Source organism: Epinephelus fuscoguttatus, linkage group LG4 (assembly GCF_011397635.1).
Source record: "Epinephelus fuscoguttatus linkage group LG4, E.fuscoguttatus.final_Chr_v1".
Lineage (NCBI taxonomy): Eukaryota > Metazoa > Chordata > Actinopteri > Perciformes > Serranidae > Epinephelus > Epinephelus fuscoguttatus.
The window spans coordinates 40986030-41009058 of record NC_064755.1 but is presented as its reverse complement, the minus strand read 5'-3'; the positions used below and the strand labels follow the sequence as shown (position 1 = coordinate 41009058).

General features: G+C 41.2%; 1 protein-coding gene across 4 annotated transcripts in view; it reads left to right on the top strand.

Moving 5' to 3' along the window:
- Positions 1–20766, top strand: part of LOC125887690 (alpha-1,3-mannosyl-glycoprotein 4-beta-N-acetylglucosaminyltransferase C-like) — a 119418-nt gene extending 98652 nt beyond the window's left edge. For all 4 annotated transcript variants that reach the window (XM_049574691.1, XM_049574688.1, XM_049574690.1 and 1 more), the window contains exons 4-6: positions 16952–17085; positions 19165–19312; positions 19383–20766. In XM_049574691.1, coding sequence (XP_049430648.1) covers positions 16952–17085; positions 19165–19312; positions 19383–20548 — 1448 coding nt within the window. In that variant the 3' untranslated portion in view covers positions 20549–20766. The remainder of the gene's footprint in view (positions 1–16951; positions 17086–19164; positions 19313–19382) is intronic.
- The last annotated feature ends 2263 nt before the right edge of the window (positions 20767–23029 follow it).

Sequence of the window (23029 nt, the reverse complement as noted above, 5' to 3'; positions counted from 1 at the left end):
CTCATGCTACCAGTAGTGACAAGGACACTAGCAGAAGACCAAACTAGAGAAGAATCAGTCAGGAAGGATAAGGAGAGAGCAACTGTCTGTGGACACCACATGTAAAACCATTTCTTGTTTGCCTCTCCATTGTTCCTGTTGTCTCTTTGATTTGAACCAAAGCAGCTGAAACTGATTCACAATCACTGGATTGACTGAGTTTAATTGACTTCCTGTTAGACTGTGACCGTTTACTGTTCCCTTCAGTTTTTTGAGCAGACATCTGTTTACAAACTCCCATGACTCGTACAGTATAATCCAAATCTGATCCAGCTGTCTGATCAGTTCCTCCCAAACACATGACTTTTCACTAAAATAATAATCTTGTAAATAACCAGGTTCATTTTTAGCCTGAAAACAACACGTTAGTCAGAATTAGTGAAGCTACACGTGAAGACGAGAACAGAAACCTCAGAGTGAATAAATCCTCCAAAAACAAAATAAATAGTGTTCCCACTCTTTCCGACCCATTACCTGCACCAGCAGACACATTTTAGTGTTTAGAGGAGCAAATGTAAAAAAACAGCTTCATTGAATCAGTGGTATGAATCACTGATGGAACAGATTATGACTGTGAGCACTCATAAACCTGGGGGGGAAATAAACAAGCTGTTTGTACATTTTGTTCTGCTGCATCTCACAGGATCAACCTTGAACCTGCGGAGCTTCTTTACCACAGGAAAAAACAACAACCTGACACTTGTCAATAAGAACATGTTGCAGTTACAGTCATTCTCCGCGTCTACAGATCAGATCTGCAGCTGAACGCTGCTTCATGTCAGTCGTCATGTTTTGTTTTGATCGACTGTTTTTCACTCATATCAGACGTTAGAAGTCTGGCGTCGCCCCGCGCTGTGATTCCTTGTCTTCCCTCGGCTACAAAAGGAATCACTGTTGTCTCAGAGAAAACTTCAATTAACTATTTCCTTTGTCTCGTTAGTGAACGCCTGCTCTGTGTCACTGTGTGTTAACACTGTTAATGAGAGATGAAAAACTTCTTTATAGGATCAAACTGTTGGTATATAGCTGAAAGCTCCCTCACTATCAGTCAGCTGTTCTCTCTGATTGATTGAACACTGAAGAGGTTTCTTCTTTCTTTGTGGTTGTCTTTCTCTTCCTGGAAACCATTGACTTCTATTCATTTCCAGTAAATAACACAACTCTACCAACAGCTGTGAAGTCACAGCCAACATCAGTCTGTCTTCAATTTTGTCCCATTGTTGTTGAGTGATCAGGTGATGAGTGATTTGCAGAACAGTCTGCGCTGTATTTCCTAATGACAGAACGTGACTTATTTAATCTGATACTTTGCAGATTTTCAGCAGCTCTGCATCAGAGCCGTGTGTGTGAATGAATGATGGTAACCAGCGCCCAGATCGTCCTGCTCATCTCTGAGCTCAAAAAGTGAAAGGCGCCATCTCAAATTTCCGCTGTCTCTTCATTTTTGTATGGCCGCCACCATGGACACGCAGAGTATAGAAGTGCCTCTCAGATATTTTATCAACATTTTTTTGGCCATTCTATTTAAGTTTTCCAGACAGTTAATAACATTTTAATATTATTTTTTAGTAAATTTTATTACAGATTTTTGGAACATTTCAATACTATTTTCCAGACATTTTAATAGTATTTTTTTTTACCATTTCATAGATGTTTTTTTTTTTTTTTTTTTTTTTTTGCCATTTAATTTATTTATTTATTTTTTTTTTACATTTTATTCACTTTTTTCCAGACATTTTGATAACATTTTTTTCCGACATTTTATCAAAAATCTTTCTGAGACTTTATTCCAAAAATTTTCAGACATTTTAATTATATTTTTTTACATTAAAAATAAAACAAATTGGACTACTTGATAATATTTCATGGACATTTTATTAATTGCATTAATAATGATAATAATAATGATATTAATGTTCCTCTATAATCTTCACAGTTGGAGCAGTAATAACCCTGCAGCATCACTCAGTATATGAAGCGGTTGCATCGTTTTATTTAAGTTTTCCAGACAGTTAATAACATTTTAATATTATTTTTTAGTAAATTTTATTACAAAATTTTGGAACATTTCAATAATATTTTTCAGACATGCAAATATAAGTTTTCCAGACATTTTAATAGTATTTTTTTTTTTACCATTTCATAGGTGTTTTTTTTTTTTTTTTTTTTTTTTTTTTTGCCATTTAATTTTTTTAAATTTTTTTTTTTTTACATTTTATTCATTTTTTCCCAGACATTTTGATAACATTTTTTTCGGACATTTTATCAAAAATCTTTCAGAGACTTTATTCCAAAAATTTTCAGACATTTTAATTATATTTTTTTTACATTAAAAATAAAAAACAAATTGGACTACTTGATAATATTTCATAGACATTTTCTTAATTGCATTAATAATGATAATAATAATGATATTAATGTTCCCCTCTATAATCTTCACAGTTGGAGCAGTAATAACCCTGCAGCATCACTCAGTACATGAAGCGGTTGCATCGTTTTATTTAAGTTTTCCAGACAGTTAATAACATTTTAATATTATTTTTTAGTAAATTTTATTACAAAATTTTGGAACATTTCAATAATATTTTTCAGACATGCAAATATGAGTTTTCCAGACATTTTAATAGTATTTTTTTTTAACCATTTCATAGATGTTTTTTTTTTTTGCCATTTAATTATCTTTGACATTTTATTCACTTTTTTCCAGACATTTTGATAACATTTTTTTCCGACATTTTATCAAAAATCTTTCAGAGACTTTATTCCAAAAATTTTCAGACATTTTAATTATTTTTTTTACATTAAAAATATTTGGACTATTTGATAATATTTCATGGACATTTTATTAATTGCATTAATAATGATAATAATAATGATATTAATGTTCCCCTCTATAATCTTCACAGTTGGAGCAGTAATAACCCTGCAGCATCGCTCAGTATATGAAGCTGTTGCATCGTACGTCGTAGCCTGTGATTCAGTCGGCGCTGTCATCGTACAGTCTGCAGACATCAAACCTGATGTCATACCAGAGCTCATCTGAGTGATCAGATGTCACAGTCTGCAGGAGGATTTAAATGTCTTCACAAACATATTTTAACTCTTTAACTGTAATATTAGATTGTTTTGTTACCAGCCGGCGGCCATATTGTTTCCTTTGTCAAAACAGCAAAACTCACCAGCTGGAGCGTTTATTGGTCCAGTGCGGAGCAGTGCATTCTGGTAGTTGTAGGTTTTCTATCTCTTAAACAAAACCGAATGTCACAGTCTGCTTCGCCTGTTTCTAAAGTATCTGTGTCCTCGTCCTGCGGAGACATAACAGATTCATTAAAAAACATCTGTCCTGCAGTGAAATATTCTTTAAGGCTGATGATGTTTTGAGTTTGAAGAATGTGCCAACTGATTTTCATATTAATGGGAACCAACAGATGCCTCAAACTGTCAGAATACAGCTTTCACATTTAGGAGAAAGAAGAAATGATAATATCAGATCACTGATAGCAGACGACCTGCTGCTGGGTCTCATTTACCTGGATTTAAATTCCTCCTCTCTTTTTATGAGATCAAGGCATTCATATTATATTACTTGGAATATTATTTTGGAGAGCTGGTGCCTTTTTTAAAACACCACATGGTGTCTTTACAGCCTGATAACGACACACTAACTGTATGACTCTGGGGATGACAGCGTCGGTCAGTCCACCACTTTGATGCAGCCAAAGTCAGAATGGTTGTGTTTTCGTTACCTCAGAATGAGCTGATCATATCTACACAGGGAGCAGGTCCTTGTCTACAGAGATCACCATGTTGCACCGCCATGTTTCTACAGTAGCCCAGAACGGACAAACCACACACTGACTCCAGATAGAGACATTCAGGCTTTTGTTGTCACAGCTGGCTGTGGCCCAGAGGCAGAGTGGGTCGTCCACTTACCAGAAGATCTGCAGTTCACCTCCCGTTTGTGTGTCGAAGTATCCTTGAGCAGATACTGAACCCCAAACTGCTCCTGATGGCTGTTCGTTGGTTTGTGAGTGTGTGTGTGAGTGGTTACTGAGCAGCAGGTGGCGCCTTGTATGGTAGCCACCAGTGCATGAGTGTAAAAGTGCTTTGAGTGGTCGGAGTGTTGCCAATTCCCTGTCTCCAAAATGTTCATAAGCATGGGTCAAAGTTTCTCCCATCACGTCTGTTTTTATAGATCACAACTTTTACGTGTGAAGTGACGTACGCCTCTTTCAGGCCTTGATTTGTGCGTATGCAGTGTTAACAAATTTAAATACTGAATTGTACATTTTTAGTATGGATCCTATGCACTGTTTTATAAATGATGCTGTGATTTCCAGCTGTGATTGTGCCATAGAAAGCAGGTGTTTTGAAGCGAGACATTGGCAACCTATGCAGACGTAATTTTGCCACCAACACTGCGAGCTTTTAAGCCAGATAGTGTTTAATTTTTTGTGCCTAAACATAACTACACGTTCTCATCTGTTTGTTACTGAGAGGAGGAGACCTCTGTGTATGATTCAGCTCCTGGTAAAAAACCTCCTGAACATTTGGACCTTAAGTTATCAGATAAAAAGGTGAGCACGCATTAGGTCATCAGGTGAACAGGTGTAATGGATGACCTGTGAATGGGTCTAGCTGAGTGGGAGGTTTCAGGGTTATTTGTTCCTTCTGTAAAACTGCAGGGATTATTTTTATACTTTGATCTTCCATGTTTCATAAAGCTCGTCTTTGCTGCTCGCGTTCCTTTGGAAAAATGTTCAGGATCTTTTTCCTTTGTGTCTTTGGAGCTACCTGCGCACACCTGTTTAAATTAATGAAAACAAATGTTCATGATTTGTAGTAAATTGGTTAAAATATGCAAACCCACTTCCTTTTGAAGAAGCTGTGTAACAGAGAAGAAAGGCTGCATGGCCTTGAATCCCGTCTCTGCTCAGAGCGTTGCGTCAGCTCTGCATGCTGACAACCAAACATGCAGCGTGGGTGCATGAATATTTGGCACAGCTCTGGCAGCCGGGCCTGTTCCCATGCATTTTTAATGGGGTCTACCCCTCTTGTCCAACAGCAGGAAGAGGGTAACTGCTGGAGCCTGGAGTCTGAGCGCTCGCCAGCCCCCTCCACCTTGATGAATAAGTAAACACATTGAACCAGGCAGAGATGCAGTTGGTAAAACTCCCGGCTCCAAGCAACAAGATTTGCTTTCTTCTGGAAGAAATGCTGTTTACTAGATGATGATTCCACTGCCTGCTCCCTCTGAACTCTATTAACATTTTCCTCTGAGTCTGGATCTGTGCATCAACTTTAATTCTGGCTGGGAGATTGCATTTCAGCGCGCAATCAAACTCACAGCAAACCTTATTAAAGCACATGGCGACTCACCTCAGCCGAGATATGGCTGTTTTAATGTGAAAGGTTTTACATCAAATTATTTCTGATTAAAAACCTGAAAAGCTGTCTGATTCAGCAACAGAGGAACGTGATGTTACCTGCCAAAGGTAAAACAATACATAAGATTTCACCTGAAGGCCTCCACACTGACTCTGCAGCTCAGTCCAGCTCTAAGCAACTTTTACAGTGTGCATCGCCATTTCAACGACAGCAGCCTCTGATAAACCGTCTGTACGCAGCCTGACCAGCGAACAGAAGACAGACGAACATAGTGAACATAGTGGAGTGCTGTAGAGCTGAAGAGCAGATATTCTCCTCAGATGTTGGTGGAGAGTAAAAACAGAGCTCAAAGAGAGGAAATATTAGACTTTAATTCATCAAGTTGCAGAAACACAACTTTAAATGTATGACAGTGTCGCTCCGTGTCTGCTGGGTGTGCAAATAAGCAGCTGTTGTTGTTGCAAACACATTTTCTTCACAAAAACTATGAAGTCAGAATGTGTGCGCTGCCCCCATGTGGCGGAAAAATTCAGTTCATGCAGCTTCAGAGTTTTAAAGGGAAATTTCGGTTTATTTCAGCCTGTCTCCTATCATCCTGAATTTGTTTCAAGTGACTAGTGACATAAAAATAATAGTTAGCATGTTAGCCGTTAGCCTAGATACAGCCGGGGCGCATAGTAGCGTCAGACCTGTTAAAACGTAAGTGAACGGGCAACCTTCAAGTGCAAAGTTAGTCCACTAAACAAGCTTTTTTCCACAAAGACCGCCTCATATCGTTAGGATAAATGTCAGAGAACATATAGAAGACGACATGTAAACGTGTTGTCTTACCTTACCGGTGTGCTGCCATGTTTGTTTACCATCTAGCTCTGCTTTCCAAAGCGCGGCCGAAATCTCACGAGAACAAGCAGCAACAGCTGGAAGGCAGAACCGGACAGTAGCCTGAAAAGTTCATTCATTTATTTTATGAAAGATTTATAGAATAATGGCTGACTTTTTGCCAGACTTCGACTTTGTGGAGGAGGAATTTGATTTTGCAGCGTTTGATGGCCTCCCTTATTTATTTGAGCCAGAATACACTGACGAAGAGCTTCGTGAAATTGAAGAACGGAGGAGGAGAGAGAGAGAGGTGCAACAGGTAGAGGACGAGAGAGGAGGAATGGCTGCTGCAAGGCTGCGTAGCTCTGGAGATTGGTGGTGTACCTGTGAATGCTGTGCCCCAGTGCCCACAGAAGAGGAATGCCTCTGTTGCAAGGAATGGGACCGGTTGCAGCCTTATTTTCAAGGTCTGGATGTGACTGAGGACGAGACACCTCCACCTGGACTAGTATGCAGCTGGGCTTTATCTAGAGCTTGCGAGATTTCAGGCACGGTATGAGATCGCTGCTTGTTCTCTCGATATTTCGGCCGCGCTTTGGAAAGCAGAGCTAGATGGTAAACAAACATGGCAGCACACCGGTAAGGTAAGACAACACGTTTACATGTCGTTTTCTATATGTTCTCTGACATTTATCCTAACGATATGAGGCGGTCTTTGTGGAGAAAAAGCTTGTTTAGTGGACTAACTTTGCACTTGAAGGTTGCCCGTTCACTTACGTTTTAACAGGTCTGACGCTACTATGTGCCCCGGTTGTATCTAGGCTAACGGCTAACATGCTAACTATTATTTTTATGTCACTAGTCACTTGAAACAAATTCAGGACGATAGGAGACAGGTTGAAATAAACCGAAATTTCCCTTTAAGAATGTTTCAGGTTTGAAACTGACAGATAATCTGACTGTATTAACATTTTGTTTCATGACTTTACTCAGTTTTAATTTAAATTTTAATATCAGATATTTTGTCTGACTGCTGTTCTACATATCTCTGAGAGCTTTAATAAAATCTCTAAAACAAGTTCTCCTGTCAAATCAAAAAGTGATTTAACTATCTTTTGATTCATATCGTTAATACATATCATTCAGACAGTGTGCTGTAACTCTCGTTTTGTCCTCTTCTCATTTATTGAGACATTAATTGAAGAGTGCAAACAGACTCCATAAATAAAGATTCAAGGTTAAAAGTGTTTATTGCATTACATTCAGCTAAATTAGAATTAATTTTTAAAAGTTAATTCAAATAAAATCAGTGAAAACATTGAAGCAAACATCATCAACATGATCTCATCATGGACACTTCATCAATAGTTCTCCTGCCACTCCAACACACACTCCAACACACACTTGCACACACTCCTACACACACTCCAACACACACCTGCACACACTCCTACACACACTCACGCACACTTGCACACACTCCAAACCAAACACAAACAAACTCAGGTCGATGTGTGTCCGTCCTTTCCTGGATGTCAACAGTCAGATGAACAGTTTGTTGTTCGACACAGATTATTAAAACAGAATCTCATTAGAGACACTCAGCACCAGTTTATCACACATTCATTTATTTGGTTTGTTTTCAAAGCATTTCCCTTCATTATAATTCAGTGTAGCATATGGATTCGCTGTGACTGTTACAGCCGTATGTTTTAATATTAGTTATTACAGGAAGCTTAGATACAGTCAGGAGCTGTGTTTGTGTGTGGACAGATGAGTTTTTCAGCTGTGTGATGTGAAAACTGTCTGTTTCATATTAAAATGAATCAAATGTGCCTGATGTGAGCCAACTAGGATTTGTCCACACAGGTTCATTGTAAACTCTGACTTATCCATCCGACTGTTAAGAAGCAGAAACTTCTTTCTTCATGTGCAACATGTTAGTCTGGAGGTTTAAACTGGTGTCCTCTCACAGAGTTGGTGATTCAAACTAAACTTTCATCTCTGTCAGAGAAACTGTTCAGACTGTTTACTTACAGCACAGCTACACTCACAGATAACTGAGCCTCCTACCTGCCTGTCAAACACCATCAACCCACAAACCTTCTCCAGTCCGGACTGAGTGGAGTCCTGCGGGGTGAAGCTGTGAAGGCTGCAAGCGGAGCTAGCTGCTAACAGCCACCACTGCAACTAACAAACTCCACAAATCCATTCAGCAGCTCCACCATCCACAGTCAGACACACACGGCTGAATTACAGCTCACAACTCACACCAACCCAAACATCCTGGTGCAGACTATTTACTGGAGTTTACCAGCCTGTCGCTCATCAGGCATCTGAAGAGAATTACAAGCTGTCAGTGTCCGACAGTCCACCACCAGCATTTCGTCACGTCTCGTCAACAAAAATAAAACATAATTTCGTCTTAGTTTAATTATTATGATCTACCTTTAGTTCGTCATCGTCTCATTTTTGTCGTGGGAAAAAGGTTGTTGACAAAAATGTTGTCGTAGCTTTCATTAACAAAATGTTCACTGTGGAGGCAAAGTTTCCTTCATGAACTCAACGTAACATCAGGAGAGTAACTGACGTACAAATGATTATTTGAGTGTAACATTTTCCTTTAAAACTCAAACTTTAAACTCCCAGTCCCAGAATCCTCTTCAGATGATCATTAACCAGAATAATCTCATCTCTGCAGTCAGTGATTTCAGAGCGTCTGCAGACTGCAGCTGCACAGTGATTAAAGGAGTCTTTGAGCAGACGCGACTCTGTGCCTGTGAAGCGTGGTGCTGTGTGCAGCAGGCCTGCAGTACATGTAAATTATATCTGGAGTGTATTTACCTTTCAGGTCAAAGACGAACATGAAAGGCTTCTTCAGTCCCAGCGGTGGCAACTGTAATAAGGATGGGCTCTCCTCAGCAGTCAGTGCTTTGACCCACATTAGCTCTGTGCCCGAGGCTGGCCGAGGCAGGATGGAGATGGAGAATAATAGCAGGATATAGTGTTGAAGACGCATTGTGTATTAAATTATATTCACAGAGTTCCACACGGCTCTGTGAAGTTCATAAACTAGAGGGGATTTTAAAAAACCATTAACAGCCTTTGGCACAGATTCCCGAGCACGTCTCGGCTCCAAAACATCTCACTGCAGACGCATTATCATTATTACTGCTCAGGTCGCAGTGGGCGCCCAACTTTCAAGAAATGTGAAGGGAAATAACTCACTGCTTTTGTTTATACGAGGTCAGACACACACACACACACACACACACACACACACACACACACATGCAGAGAAATGAGCTTCACTTAGTAATAAAAAGATAAATCAGCAGCTGAAAATGTAGAAACGTGTGAAGTGTTCAGAAATACGAGGAATCAAAGTCTCACAAACTGAATCACGTTAATAAAGTGAAACACTGATGTTCCCACACACAGTGCTGCTGTGCAGCTCCACATGTGTTTTAATACAGTGGTTCCCAACTGGTCCGACCACCGGGTCCACACTTCTCCTCAGTCATCACTTCAGGGTCCACAAACTTTAATATATTCAGCATCATACATGTGTTTGGCCACGTTGTCCAGCTGGTTAGCTGTCTCTATTAAGCAGCTGTTGTTAGTCAGTCGCTCTACAGCAGGAAACAGCACTTCAAAATAAAAGCTCTGTGCCAGAAATTCACAGTAATTCAAAATAAAGTGTGTTTTTAACCAACAACAAGTTTGCAAGTCACCTGCAGTCCATTCAGAATGAACCAGCGACCCACTTTTGGACTGTGACCCACCAGTTGGGAACCACTGTATTAATACGCAGCTGAAAATAGTCCCGACAAATGCACAAGTCACTCGTATTTTGAGTATCACTTTGATCGAAACTACAGCGACCAGCTGTTGTAGGAAATGTTGTAGGCAGCCCTTAATAACAGATCTAACTGTATGTTTATGAGCTGATGAATAATGTTTTTGTCTTGAGTAGAAGCAAACAGGTTTGGGACTCAGAGACACAGACTGAGGAAGTCTGAAAGTTTTAAAGGAACAAACGTCATTAGTTTTCATGAGATGTGTTGACGATAAGAAAAATACAGCTTTATCTTTGAAGTGATAAATTCTTACAAAAATGCAAACATTAGATTATAAGATCTTACAACGCTGTATATGTCGTATAGGTCTGCTTCTTGTTGTGGATCACTGTTATGTATTGTACTGTGTGTGTGTGTTGTTTCTGAGGCAGATGTGCCGTTGATGGATGAATGGATCTGTTGTTTGGCTTCAGTCTTGACCTGCAGACGCTGTGTGTGATGTTTCAGGCTAATTTCCCTTTCAGGAAAACAGAGTCTGTCCCATTCTTTCTTTACTGAATTGTTGAATTGAAGAAAAATCCTGAATTCAAACATTCTTCTGTCAACACTGTTTTGTCATCTTATTTTTTTCTGAATTCTGTCGCCCAGACAGATTAAACATACAAACACGTCCACAGACTCAACCAGTTATTTGAAGTAAATGTTGATATCGTCCCAAAATGCATCTCAGATTATAGCTTGTGTTACAGTTTGACTTCCTGTGAAATTGCAGGTTGAATAATATGAAACCACACACATGCACTCAAACATACAGCTAATGCTGGAACAACCATCTGAACCATCAGCTATCAGTCTGACGACCATAAGATCCGTTGTAGGCGGCATATATGTATGTGGGCGAAGATTTCCTCCTCTGTGTGCTGCTCATTTCAGCCCATCTCTAGAAACAGATATCTGCATATTAATAAAGATCATTTCTTTAAAAAAGTTGATATAAAGCGTCCTCGTCTTCAGATGGAAGCAGATAGGTCCTGAGATTGTGTTTCAGCTGGTGCGTTCACCTCTGTGCACACACTCTTTACCTGCAGCTCAAACATGATTGGTCTCAGACTACAAGGAGAAACCACAACGCTTTTGATACCAAAGTCTCGTTCCATTAATTCTGCATACATACACAGAGTTCTATTTATGGAGATTAATATCAAAGAAACAGCGTGTAATAAATGACACAAAAAGCAAAGTACAAAACTGTTCATACTGGCAGCCACAAAAATTTGGTCCATCTTTATCGTGACGTATGATAATGTATATTTTAAATGACTGATACATGACGTCTGTGTATCGACACGATATCACCATGCAAAATACCATAGTATCATGCTGATTTTTTTCAGGACTTCAGGCATGTGATATGTCTGAATTCTGTTTCTGATGGACGTGTTTACTGAGCTCACAGCAGAGGAAACATGGGAACAGTCTCCACCTGGTCAGCCTGACGTAAATGCATCAACTTGTGTATTGAGTCAATGACATGAAGCAGCTGTCGTATCGATGCATCGCTACAGTCTCATGGCGCCGCAGCAACAAGTTTCCCATCCATCTCTTTTATTCCTTCATTTATTCAGAGGAGAGTTTTGCTGAGAGAGCACACAGTGTTTCACACAGTTACACACTCCCAGTGCAACCACAGCCTCTGACTGGTGCAGGCCTCACTGCTGCTGCTGATGCAGATTGGGATGAAGTGCCTTGCTGAAGGGCACCTTGATGCAAGTGGTTGAATTTAAAGCGTCACTCATTCGTTCTCCACAATCAGACTCTCACAGCTGGTTCTGGTTATTGACTCTGAAGCCCTGCAGCAGTGAACTCGTCTCCTCCAACTCCGGTTCAGCCTGCAGGCCAATTTCCGAAATTACTGCTCAGATCAGACTCTTTTTTTCTGGCTGTTAATCTTCATTTCAGGATCTGTTTCCGATACGACCTGGTGGGGATGTTGAAAAAATCTATAAATGTGCAGAATCACAGCAACACAAAGAAATTTTCTGAAACACCTGAGGTTGTTCTGATCACATTTCATCTGTCTTTGTTGCTCAACAACTTTCTCTGACGGGAGGTTTAAACCATAAAGAGCTGAAAACATTTATATCGAATCATCCTGCAGAAGACCCTGAATTATTTCTGATGTCGAAGCCTTTAAAGGAGCACTTCACTGATTCTACATGAAGATCAGGTAACTCATCGACAGTAGAGCCTCTCAGCTTTGAAAACTGTTGTATAACGTGTGTTGTGGCTCTGGAGCAGTTTTCTAAAGTCTCCCAAAAATAACTGCGATGATGTTGTTGAGGTTATCGCTGGATACTACGAGTTAATAACAGAAGGACTGCTGTACAAACTGAGGCCGTGGAGTTTGAAAGATACGAGTGTGTGCATGGCAGCGAGGGTCTATGTAGAGGCTCTGTGGATATACTCAGTGATTTCAAGCATCAGGAAGTTAAACTGGAGTTAGAGCAGCAGATACGTGTTTCATTCATACAGAGAGAGGTGTTGAACAGGTGGAGCTTACAGGCGTGTTCTTGCTGTGTATGTAATTTGCATGTTGTTGACGGTAGTGATCTACTTTAACTCTGTTTTGTTTAAAATTAATAGCTCAGGGAGGACACGATGTCCAGCTCAACTCACATCCCAGCCACATCAGCTGGTGGATCAGCTGATAGATCACATGATTATTTTCTATGCAACCAATCAGCAAATCTCCTTCTCTAAACTGCCAAATCGCCTTATTTAAACTGCTCTGGCCTGCCTACTGTTGCTGCTTCCTCCGCCAGCCGCTTTACAACCTGCCTCCATCCCAGCTCCTCCTTTTCATGTTGTGTCTGACTTATCAATGTTGTTTCTGTTTGTCATTCATGCTGCTCTCCCTGCCTTGGGCTTTCCTTGTATGCACATGGAAGGGCAGAGGTGATCAACTTTGATGATCATCTGACTTCTAATCTAGCGCCATAATCAGGTCAAACTTTTAAGCTGTCCAAATACCTGTAAAACTAATGACATTCCCGTCAGCTTCAGCTGGACTTAGTCTGTTCGTTCCCAGTCACAGTGAAGTGCAGCTACAGTTCCAGCTGGACGAGGACATCTAACTGGACTACTGGACAGTAGTCCAGTAGTCCATCTAACTGGACTACTGTCCTTGTCCCAGTATACAAGCACGGGAGGGGAATCCATGTATTGAGCCAAGTATGTGCGACTCCTCCACAATAGGTGGAGATATGCCCCCTTTCAGCTTGTTAGTATTGGACCTTTTTCCTGTTGACCTATTACGTCACAGACCAAACAATGGACAAACAAGTTAGCTACGGTTAGCTAGCAGCTAACTACCATGGTGGACAACTTTACAGCTCTGTACATTTGGTCCGTCCAAAAGTCACAGCTCTGGATGTAGATTTCTCCATGTTGTTACTGGCTTCTTCTTTACACATTTAATGCTATTGGACTTCTGGGTCAAAGCCGGAAACTGTGGAGCATGCTCAGAGCGCCAGTTTGGGTCTGATTGACTGTATACATGCAGGAGTCACATTATCTGGCTGTGTTAGTCCCACTGTGACAAATTCACTTGAGGACCATTTCACTCACACTGACATGTTTACAGGGATTTTAAATAAATCAATTTTCTCTGTCGTCATGGAAACGCACTGACTGTCTGTTGAGGAGTCTGTGTCCACTGGGAGTTATAGGCTCCCAGGTGACACAAGAAGAAATATTGTATGAGATTTGGATTAATAGGATCTTAAATAACCACTTTAATTGAATCAGTTGATCCTTGTTTTAAACGTTTCTTAAATGCTCTTGTTATAAAGACCTTTGTGATGCTGTTCATGCATGAAAGGTGCTGAATAAATAAAGTTTATTATCATTTTTTCTGCCGTATATCCCATAAAGCCTACAGACTGGACCTTTAAGGTTTGGTAAAGTCGAACATTAGAAAACAAACTGTGGTATATTCATGTTGAGGGCTGGAGGGACTGTGTGTTAATTCCACTCTGAGTTGAAAGAAACGTGGCTGTGCAGCTTTCTGCTCTTTAGACTGATCAGAAAAACATCACATTTATGTCACATGGGAGGATAAAATAAAAGCCTTTATGCTGCGGAATAAACAGAGCGTGTGACTACTGGCAGCCTTAATGTGCAATTTAAGAGAGCAGTAGTCCCTAATTTAATCAAATGTGCTGCAGTGCTCCGACGTCTGAGGACAGTTGAGGCCTGAACCATAAACACAACGTGTCCACATCACAGAGTCGAAGCTGAGGAGAGCTTCGAAATATTTCAATCATCCAACTCAGCTTCAGTTTCCTTCTGTGATATTGACCCTGTAAACCAGAAGTGTATTAATGTACTGCTGTAATTCCCCCTTTTTCATTTATGAAACAAAAGATTAGTGGACAGGACGGAGCTCGTCTGGTTCTCTGCTCCTCACTCGTAAAGACAAAACCTCCCGTGGGACGTATAACAATCTTTAAAGCTGAGGCTCATTGGTATTCCTCCTACCTGTTATTATTTTTCTGGCTCTAATCTAAAATGACTTCAGTTGTAGAAATGAAGCTCGCACACACACACACACACACACACACACACACTGATAATTTGCAGAGGAATAAAAAACAACAGAACAATAAAATAACTTGGCAGAGAAGCACTTTAAACTAAAGCAAACAGTCCCAACAAATGGTGCTTATTTATTCATAGAGGTAGCCTCATTTCCATATAAATGTACGTGACCTATGGGAGGCTTGTTTGTTGTTTAGATTCGCTCTGAGAAAGCAACAAAAATCTAATTTCTTAGCAGCATTTTCTGCGGCGGACAAAGCATGTGGCCATTATTCCTCCTTGTTAGATATTCTTTGGTCGTCTCAAAATCTGATTTCGCAGGCTGCTATTTCAAATAATGCTGTGTGTGTGTGTGTGTGTGTGTGTGTGTGTGTGTGTGTTTGAGACTTTCATAATATTGACTCGCAGCTGTCATTGTGTTTCCACTTACTCCTGCCGCTGCATCTCTCAGGTGGAGCTTTTTGGTGGCAGAAACACAAAATGGCTCTCTCCTCCGGCAGATGGTGGAGGATTTTTTTCTCCTCTCTTCGTAAATGGAACTCGAGCAACTAACAACACAATGAATAATAAGTTGTTTATTGAGTTATTGGGCCCGGCGGCAGGCGCTCAGGCCTGTGCCGTAATTGTCCCTGTCACCGGGGAGCTCACGGTTTCTCACATCGAAGGCTTCGTTTGTGTGTTACGCAACATCAGAATTAAGGAGGGCGTCGTGGGATGTGTAGTTTTTTAGATGAGGTGCCAAATAGGACAGATAGTGAGCAGGGTGATTCTTTTTTACTTAAAAGCCTGTCAACACTCAGAGTAAATATCACAGTGAACACGGCTGCAGGCGTTTGTTTTCTATCAGGAGACGTCACTGCTGTTTATTAAGTTTTGAAACATGGAGCACAAACTGAACAGATGAGTGACGTTCCCCCTCGTGAGCGCTCAGATTAACGACCGAAATGATCTGTTATTAGCAATCACTCTGCTTAATCCAATGATGAACCCTGAAATCAGCCATCTGTATCAGTGTGTCGGCGCTGATGGTGGCATCTGTCACGCTGAGCACCTCATCACAGCCCAATTAAAGATGAATATCCATCCACAGCTGTGATTGATTCTGCAGGGCTGCGACTAATGATTCTTTTAATTAAAGCTACACTAATCAATAAACAACAGATCACACGACTCTGATGTGAGGAACATTGAGGTATCATCTGACGCTGCAGTTCCTCTCAGCACTATGCGCTTTAGCTGCTTTTAGCTCGTTGTTTTGGTTTTGTTTTCTCTTCCTGCTCCGAACAACCAGCAAATATATAAATAAATAAACCATCACCAGATGTCAGACGAACAAAGTCAGAGACAAACCGCTGAACACAGTGGAGCATTTAGCAGCTGTAGAGACAGATATTCCCCTCAGGAGGTGATGGAGACCAAACTGGAGCTAAAAGAAGAGTGAATGTTGGACTTGGGTTCATCAGGTAGACAGAAACACGACTCTGTATCTTCTTAATGCAACAACATGGCTGCTAATACATTAGCAACTTTATAAGGTCAATGTTGTGTTTTCAGTTTGTTCTGCGTCTCCAGCTTGAAGAAAAAAATTATTCATGATAAATTCTTCTTTTTATATGCCTCAGTGCCAGAGACAGCTGCGGCTGGAGGCATTATGTTTTCAGGTTGTCTGTCCATCTATCTGTCCCATCTTTGTGAACGCAATATCTCAAGAACACCACAAGGGAATTTCTTCAAATTTAGCACAAGCGTCCACTTGGACTGAAGAATAAACTGATTAGAATTTTTTGTCAAAGGTGAAAGGTCAGTTTGACTGTGACATCATGATGTTTTAACATCATATATCAGGAACAGAAGGGGAGACATTTGGTCAGATACTGAATTGAAACTGTGCTGATTGCATAGCTCATACAACCACAGGGCGGTAATTCTAGTTTGTTTTCTTTGTTTGTTTCGTCAATTCATTTGTTGCTGATTAAATGACTTAAATAATTAATGTTATAAAAATTCAGTTGAGTGACTTATTTATCAGTGAGTTGAGTAACCTAATATTTGGATGACATATTTTATCAAAGATCTCTGTCATTAGATTCACAGCAGCATTTGACTGATCCTCAGTGTTAATGTCAGAACACAAACAAGGATTAAAGTTTAAATACAGATCCAGTGTGTAGCTGCCTGTGTGTAGCTGCCTGTGTGTAGCTGTCTGTGTGTAGCTGCCTGTGTGTAGCTGTCTGTGTGTGTACAGTCTGTCACATGTCTTTATTTTAATGACCATATTTCTGTGTTTTATCTCTGATCTGCTGCAGTGATCTTGTGGCTCATGTGGAAGTCTGTGGACAAGATGAGGTGTTTCAGGAAACGATCCATGTTGCCCTTCCTCGGCTTCCTCATCATCTTCCTCCTCTTCTTCAACCTGTACATGGATGATGGATACGTGTTGGTGAGATCGATACCTGTGAACATTTCTGTCCAGTTACTGGAACTTTGATTTTATTACTGGTGAAAAATAACTGAGTACATTTACTCGGGTACTGAACTTGAGAACAAGTCTGAGGAACTTTACATCAATATTTTCTCATCGTGTCACTTTATACTTTCACTCCGCCACAGTTCAGAGGGAAATATTGTACTTTTTACTGCAGGATATAAATCTGACAAATAAAGCCTCATTTCCATATTAATATTTACTAGTCCATACCCACTGAGTGCACAGTTGCCCACGTACAGTTTCACATGGTGTGTGTTTGGGATACAGGTCATAGGAAATTGCAGATTAAATAGTCAACTGAACCCATTAAGAAGAGCAATGTATTCAGACAGAGTGTTTGTGAATTTGATAGTGTGATTGCTTTATCGAAAGTACAGTAGTACCATTGCCAATAGTGGGATAGTTAGTGGGCTGAAACTGTACATTAGTAGTTGAGGTAGCACGTTGAAAGGCAGATAGTTAAAGTGTTTATATGTTGTATTGACTTAAAAGTGGGGCGCACTGGTAGTTCACATGGGAAAGGTGCAGCTAGCCCTCGTTGCAGCGGGTCCATGTCATTGGTCCGACATCCCATTAGTCCGACTGTCTGCGGTGCTGAACGGCTTATTTCTACCTTGATGGTGCGCCGCGACCGACTGCTGGGAAAGGCTTGAGGCAAAGCAGGCTCACAGCTTATGTGTTTGTCACTTTCTTTCTCATTTTAACCCACACCATGATCTTTTCCTGACCCTAACCGAGTGGTTTTTGTGCCTAAACCTAACCAGACCTTAACCACAGGGCATCATGATGATTTCGGAACGGACTTCGGAACAATGAGTTTAATATGGTCGGACCAATGGGCAGTTCCCATTGCAGCAGCATACCATACCATGACAGTCATACCAAAAATTAGAAAAAAAACAACAACATTGGTCCACAGGGGGAGCCACAGCGATCGGTCACATTTGAGCCATTTTTAAGCATTTTTCTGTTGTTATAGCGCCACCCAGTTGCCAATTAGAGTTAAATTTCTCCAGTCACCTTGAGGCTGTTCTACATATCTACCAAGTTTAGTAAAAATCAATATGGCGGTTAGGCCTAGATAAGAAATGAGCTCTCTAGCGCCCCCATTTTGTTTGATGGGGTCAATAATGGAGGGGTCCCCTCAGATTATGTGTGGTCATATGCCTACAAAGTTGCGTGGTGATGGGTGAAACCCTTGAGATGTTCTACACCTTTATGTGATGAGCCACGCCCTCCACAATATTCATTGCCTTATAGAAGCTCAGTTTTAGTAAGTTTTCCAACTTTTGCCAAGAGGGAACTTTAGATATTGGTCCCTAGATTATGTTCACCCAGTTTCATGCAGATCGCTCAAACTTCCTAGGAAGAGATCCATTTGAAGTGTTTTTCAAAAAATTCAAAATGGTGGAAAATCTATATAAGCGGAAGTTATGGGTTCTTGAGGCAAATGTGTTCCTCGTGAGGAGAGGCATCTCTGTGCAAAGTTTCATGTCTCTACGACATACGGGGCATGAGATATGCCCATTCAAAGTTTGCAATTTCAATCGGTTGCTATAGCGCCCCCTTTGGCCAATTGATGTAATATTGCTTCATTGGCATCCTCCCATGACCCTCTACCACTGTGCCAAATTTCACATGGATTGACCAAGTCAGTGAGGAGAAAAAACGTGAAGAGGCAGACTGGAGGAGCCGGGGATGGGACCGCTGATCTTCCGATTGGTGGACGACCCGCTCTACCTCTGAGCCACAGCCTCCCCACATGGACCCAACAATAAACTGACTGGATTCTAGTTTAAAGTTTAGATGTTTGTGCCGTTAGTTGGATGAAACAAACATTATAAAGATGCCACTTTGGACTCTGGGTAATGATGATGTCATTGCTCAGTACTGCTAAATTTTTACAAACAGAAAGTCTGTCAAAATCAATCAAATCGACTGTTTGGTCAAACATGGCGTTCGTACTTAACTTAATCTGAATCCTAATTCTACCTCCGGTTTTCACTGAGTGTGTTCTTGTTTGTTTTTCAGGAGGCAGAGAAAAGGCAGCTGGGAGAGACACTGATGCATCCTGTGAACTCTGAGCGATACGTCCACACATTCAGAGATCTGTCCAACTTCTCTGGGACTATTAATGTGACGTATCGCTACCTCGCAGGAATTCCTCTGCCACGTAAAAGTAGGTACCTGTACACAAGTGATGTTGGTCTGTTCCACAGTGACGTGACTGAAGTGATTTCTGTCCACAGAGTATCTCACCATCGGTCTGTCGTCTGTCAAGAGGAAAAAGGGGAACTACCTTCTGGAGACGATCAAATCCATCTTTGATCAGTCCAGTTACGAGGAGCTCAAAGAGATCGTGGTCGTGGTCCACCTGGCAGACTTTGACCTGGTCTGGTGTGAGAACCTGGTGCAGGAAATCACCAGGAAGTTTGCCCACCACATCATAGCTGGACGCCTCCTGGTGATCCAGGCTCCAGAGGAGTACTATCCATCTCTAGTCGGCTTGAAAAGGAACTACAACGACCCGGAGGACCGGGTCCGTTTCCGTTCCAAGCAGAATGTGGACTACGCTTTCCTCCTCAACTTCTGCACCAATCTCTCCCACTTCTACATGATGTTGGAGGACGATGTGCGCTGCTCCAGGAACTTCCTGACGGCGCTGAAGAAGGTGATCACCTCCAGAGAAGGTTCCTACTGGGTGATGCTGGAGTTCTCCAAGCTGGGCTACATCGGGAAGCTGTACCACTCCAGAGACCTGCCACGACTGGCTCATTTCCTCCTCATGTTCTACCAGGAAATGCCCTGCGACTGGCTCCTCATCCACTTCAGGGGTCTGCTGGCCCAGAAGGACGTGATCCGCTTCAAGCCCTCGCTGTTCCAGCACATGGGCTACTACTCCTCCTACAAAGGAGCGGAAAACAAGCTGAAGGACGACGACTTTGAGGAAGACTCCATAGACATTCCTGACAACCCTCCTGCCAGCCTTTACACAAACATCAACGTCTTTGAGAACTATGACGCCACCAAGGCTTACAGCACTGTTGATGAATATTTCTGGGGGAAGCCTCCGTGCACCGGTGACTTCTTCGTCATCATCTTTAACAAATCAACTAAAATCAGCAGGATTAAGATTGTGACGGGAACAGAGGACAGACAGAACGACATCCTTCACCACGGAGCGCTGGAGGTCGGACAGAAGTCTGTGGACACTAAACAGGGACGCCAGTGCACGTCCTACATCACATTAGGAGAGTTTAAAGGCGGGAGCATCGAGGTCAACAACGTGGACCACAAGATCGGCTTCGACATCGAGTGCGTGCGAGTCGTCGTCACTGCCAGTCAGAAAGAATGGCTCATCATAAGGACGATCAGTTTATGGACCACACAGCCTGTGAGTCAGTTTATAAAGTAACATTTTTAAATAATCATCTGTACGTACTGTTTTGGATTTCTGAAGTTCATTTTGGACAAATTCTAAGAAACACTTGTTTCTGGGATTCAAAGCAATCCATATTTTCTTGGGTTGTTCAGAGACCTGCTGTAAGTTTCAGTGTGACGGATTAAAACCATAAATCTGTACAGTACGGAGCCTTTATACATTTATTCCTTTTCCTAAGTCTGTGTATAAAACTGTTCACACATGGCTGCTTTCTTGTTTTGTCTTTACCTTAAAGGAGCAGAATCTAAACTCTGTTTTCTCACATTTTTATAACTTGATTACAGACGTCTCCAATCACAACTTTTCAAAACAGAATAATGAAGTGAAACAAAACCGTCGGGACGTACAGGAAGTGATGCATCCAGACTTATTGATCAATAGCTGCTTTCTGTGCAGTGTCTCTGAGTCTGAGAATGAATGAGGGGCGACTTCAGTGCTGTTTCGTACATCTAGAATTCAACATCACACGAGAGGAAACCTGAGGAGGAAAAGTTTTAATGGCTCATTAGCGTGTCCTCCTGTGTGATTCTGTCAGGTCCTGTGAGCAGCTGAGGAGGAACCATCAGAACGAGCCCGAGGACCTGATGATGATATGAGAAGTCGTAATTACATCTCCCATTTGAAACTGAGAGAACAGGCTTTAAAAAAATCATGAATTTCTTCAATCAAGTAAAAAAATATTCAGCCAACTGTTTAAGGAGAGTTTTGTCTCCTATGACTCAACAATCAGACAATAACTGATTATAAATGCTGTTGGTCATTTAACCTGTGTTGGAAGCAGCTGCACAGTAGAGTCTGGAGTTTGCAGGCCGACACGTCACCAAACAGCTGATCCTGATGACATCATTAACAGCTTCATGTTATTTGTCATCACTTTTAAAATCAAATCGCAGAAAACGCTCTCTTTATTCATTAGGCCACGTCTGCAGTGTTTAATGTTAGTCAGTCTGAGCTCTGACGGGCAGTGTTTTATAGGAATTAAAGGCTCCTGATACACCTGCGGGTTATTTGGTGTCATCTGCTGCCATCTGCTGGTGAATTAACAGACCGACACAAAGAGCCTCTGAGAGCTCTGTAACAGTCACCTGTTGAAATATAATAAAATGTCTCAGTTTGAAAGTGTAAAAACTAAACCTCATTATAAATCGTTGGCGTCAGTGTTTTACTGACTCACCCTGGTTAATATCCAACTCAGTGATTTATATTTTTATTTGTAGAAATAAGATTTATTATAACATTAAAACAGGTTAGTACATTTTAGATTGCATGTAGATGCATTACTCAAATTAAATTAATTTAAATGAAATTAATATGAAGTTAATGACACTTCTGTTTCCTCAGTCTGAACTCTGTCTCTGTGTCTCTCTAAACTAGAAGAAGAAAACAGTGACATTTACCTGAGAAGGCATCCTGCTCTTTTTGGGTCACTTCTCTAGAGTCAGGTCAGTTTTGTATTTACACAAGAAACACGCATTAGCCTCATCGTGTGTTACAGTCTGCACAACATACAACAGCCTCTGACTGAGGCCCTCAGTGAGCAGAAGGAAACATCAGCCCCCCAAAAACCTCTTTTATCAGAAACAGAAGTAAAGTTGAGGAGCGACAGAGGAGCGATTCCTCTTCAGACAAACAACAGGAGCGTGAACAGAGGAAAGTGACTGTGGGTAGAGTGTGTCTGTCTTCTCTTCAGGTGTCAGAGTTACAGGTGTCATTTATGAAGCTTCTCTGTATGAGTCTCCTTCTGAAGTCAGAGGAGATGACGGTGGATTTCCAGAGGAACTCCGCCCCATCACCCTGTGAGGCTCTGTGGAGTCCTCCTGCTTCCTGTAGCTCCATCGTCACAGAGGATCTCAGGCGGCGGCTGAACATCAGCTCCTTCATCCTCAGTTCCTGCGTCACCACCTGTTCACTGTAAACCCTGATTCACATATTCAACTTAAACCTTTTGGAAACTGCTTCACTCAAAACTTTTAGTTTAGTACAACACAGTAACATCAAAATTTTGAGTTCATATCGTCTGAGAGGAAGTTTATATCAGTTCAACAAAACTATTTGTTGTTGCTAGAGCATTTAATTCTTTCATATGAACATAAAAACATGGAGTAAACATTTTTACAAGTCCTTTATTTTGTTGAACTATAACAATATATTATGGTGAGCAGAGGTTTCTTGTTAACTAGAATACGAGAAAGAGATGAACTCTGAATCTTTCTTTCACCTCAGCACAGCTTCCTGTCTGACACTCTGATATCCACACAGGCGGGACGTCGCTAACTGTGAGTACGACTGAGCTCACTTTAACCACATCAACTGTGACCCGTCACATCCACTGTGAAATACAGAAACATTCATCACTGTATAACCTCAGTGATTTACAGCACATTTAAACACAGTTTTCTTAAACACTTTGTCTCAGGGCATGCTGGGAAGCTCTGCCCATTTAGCCCCAACACG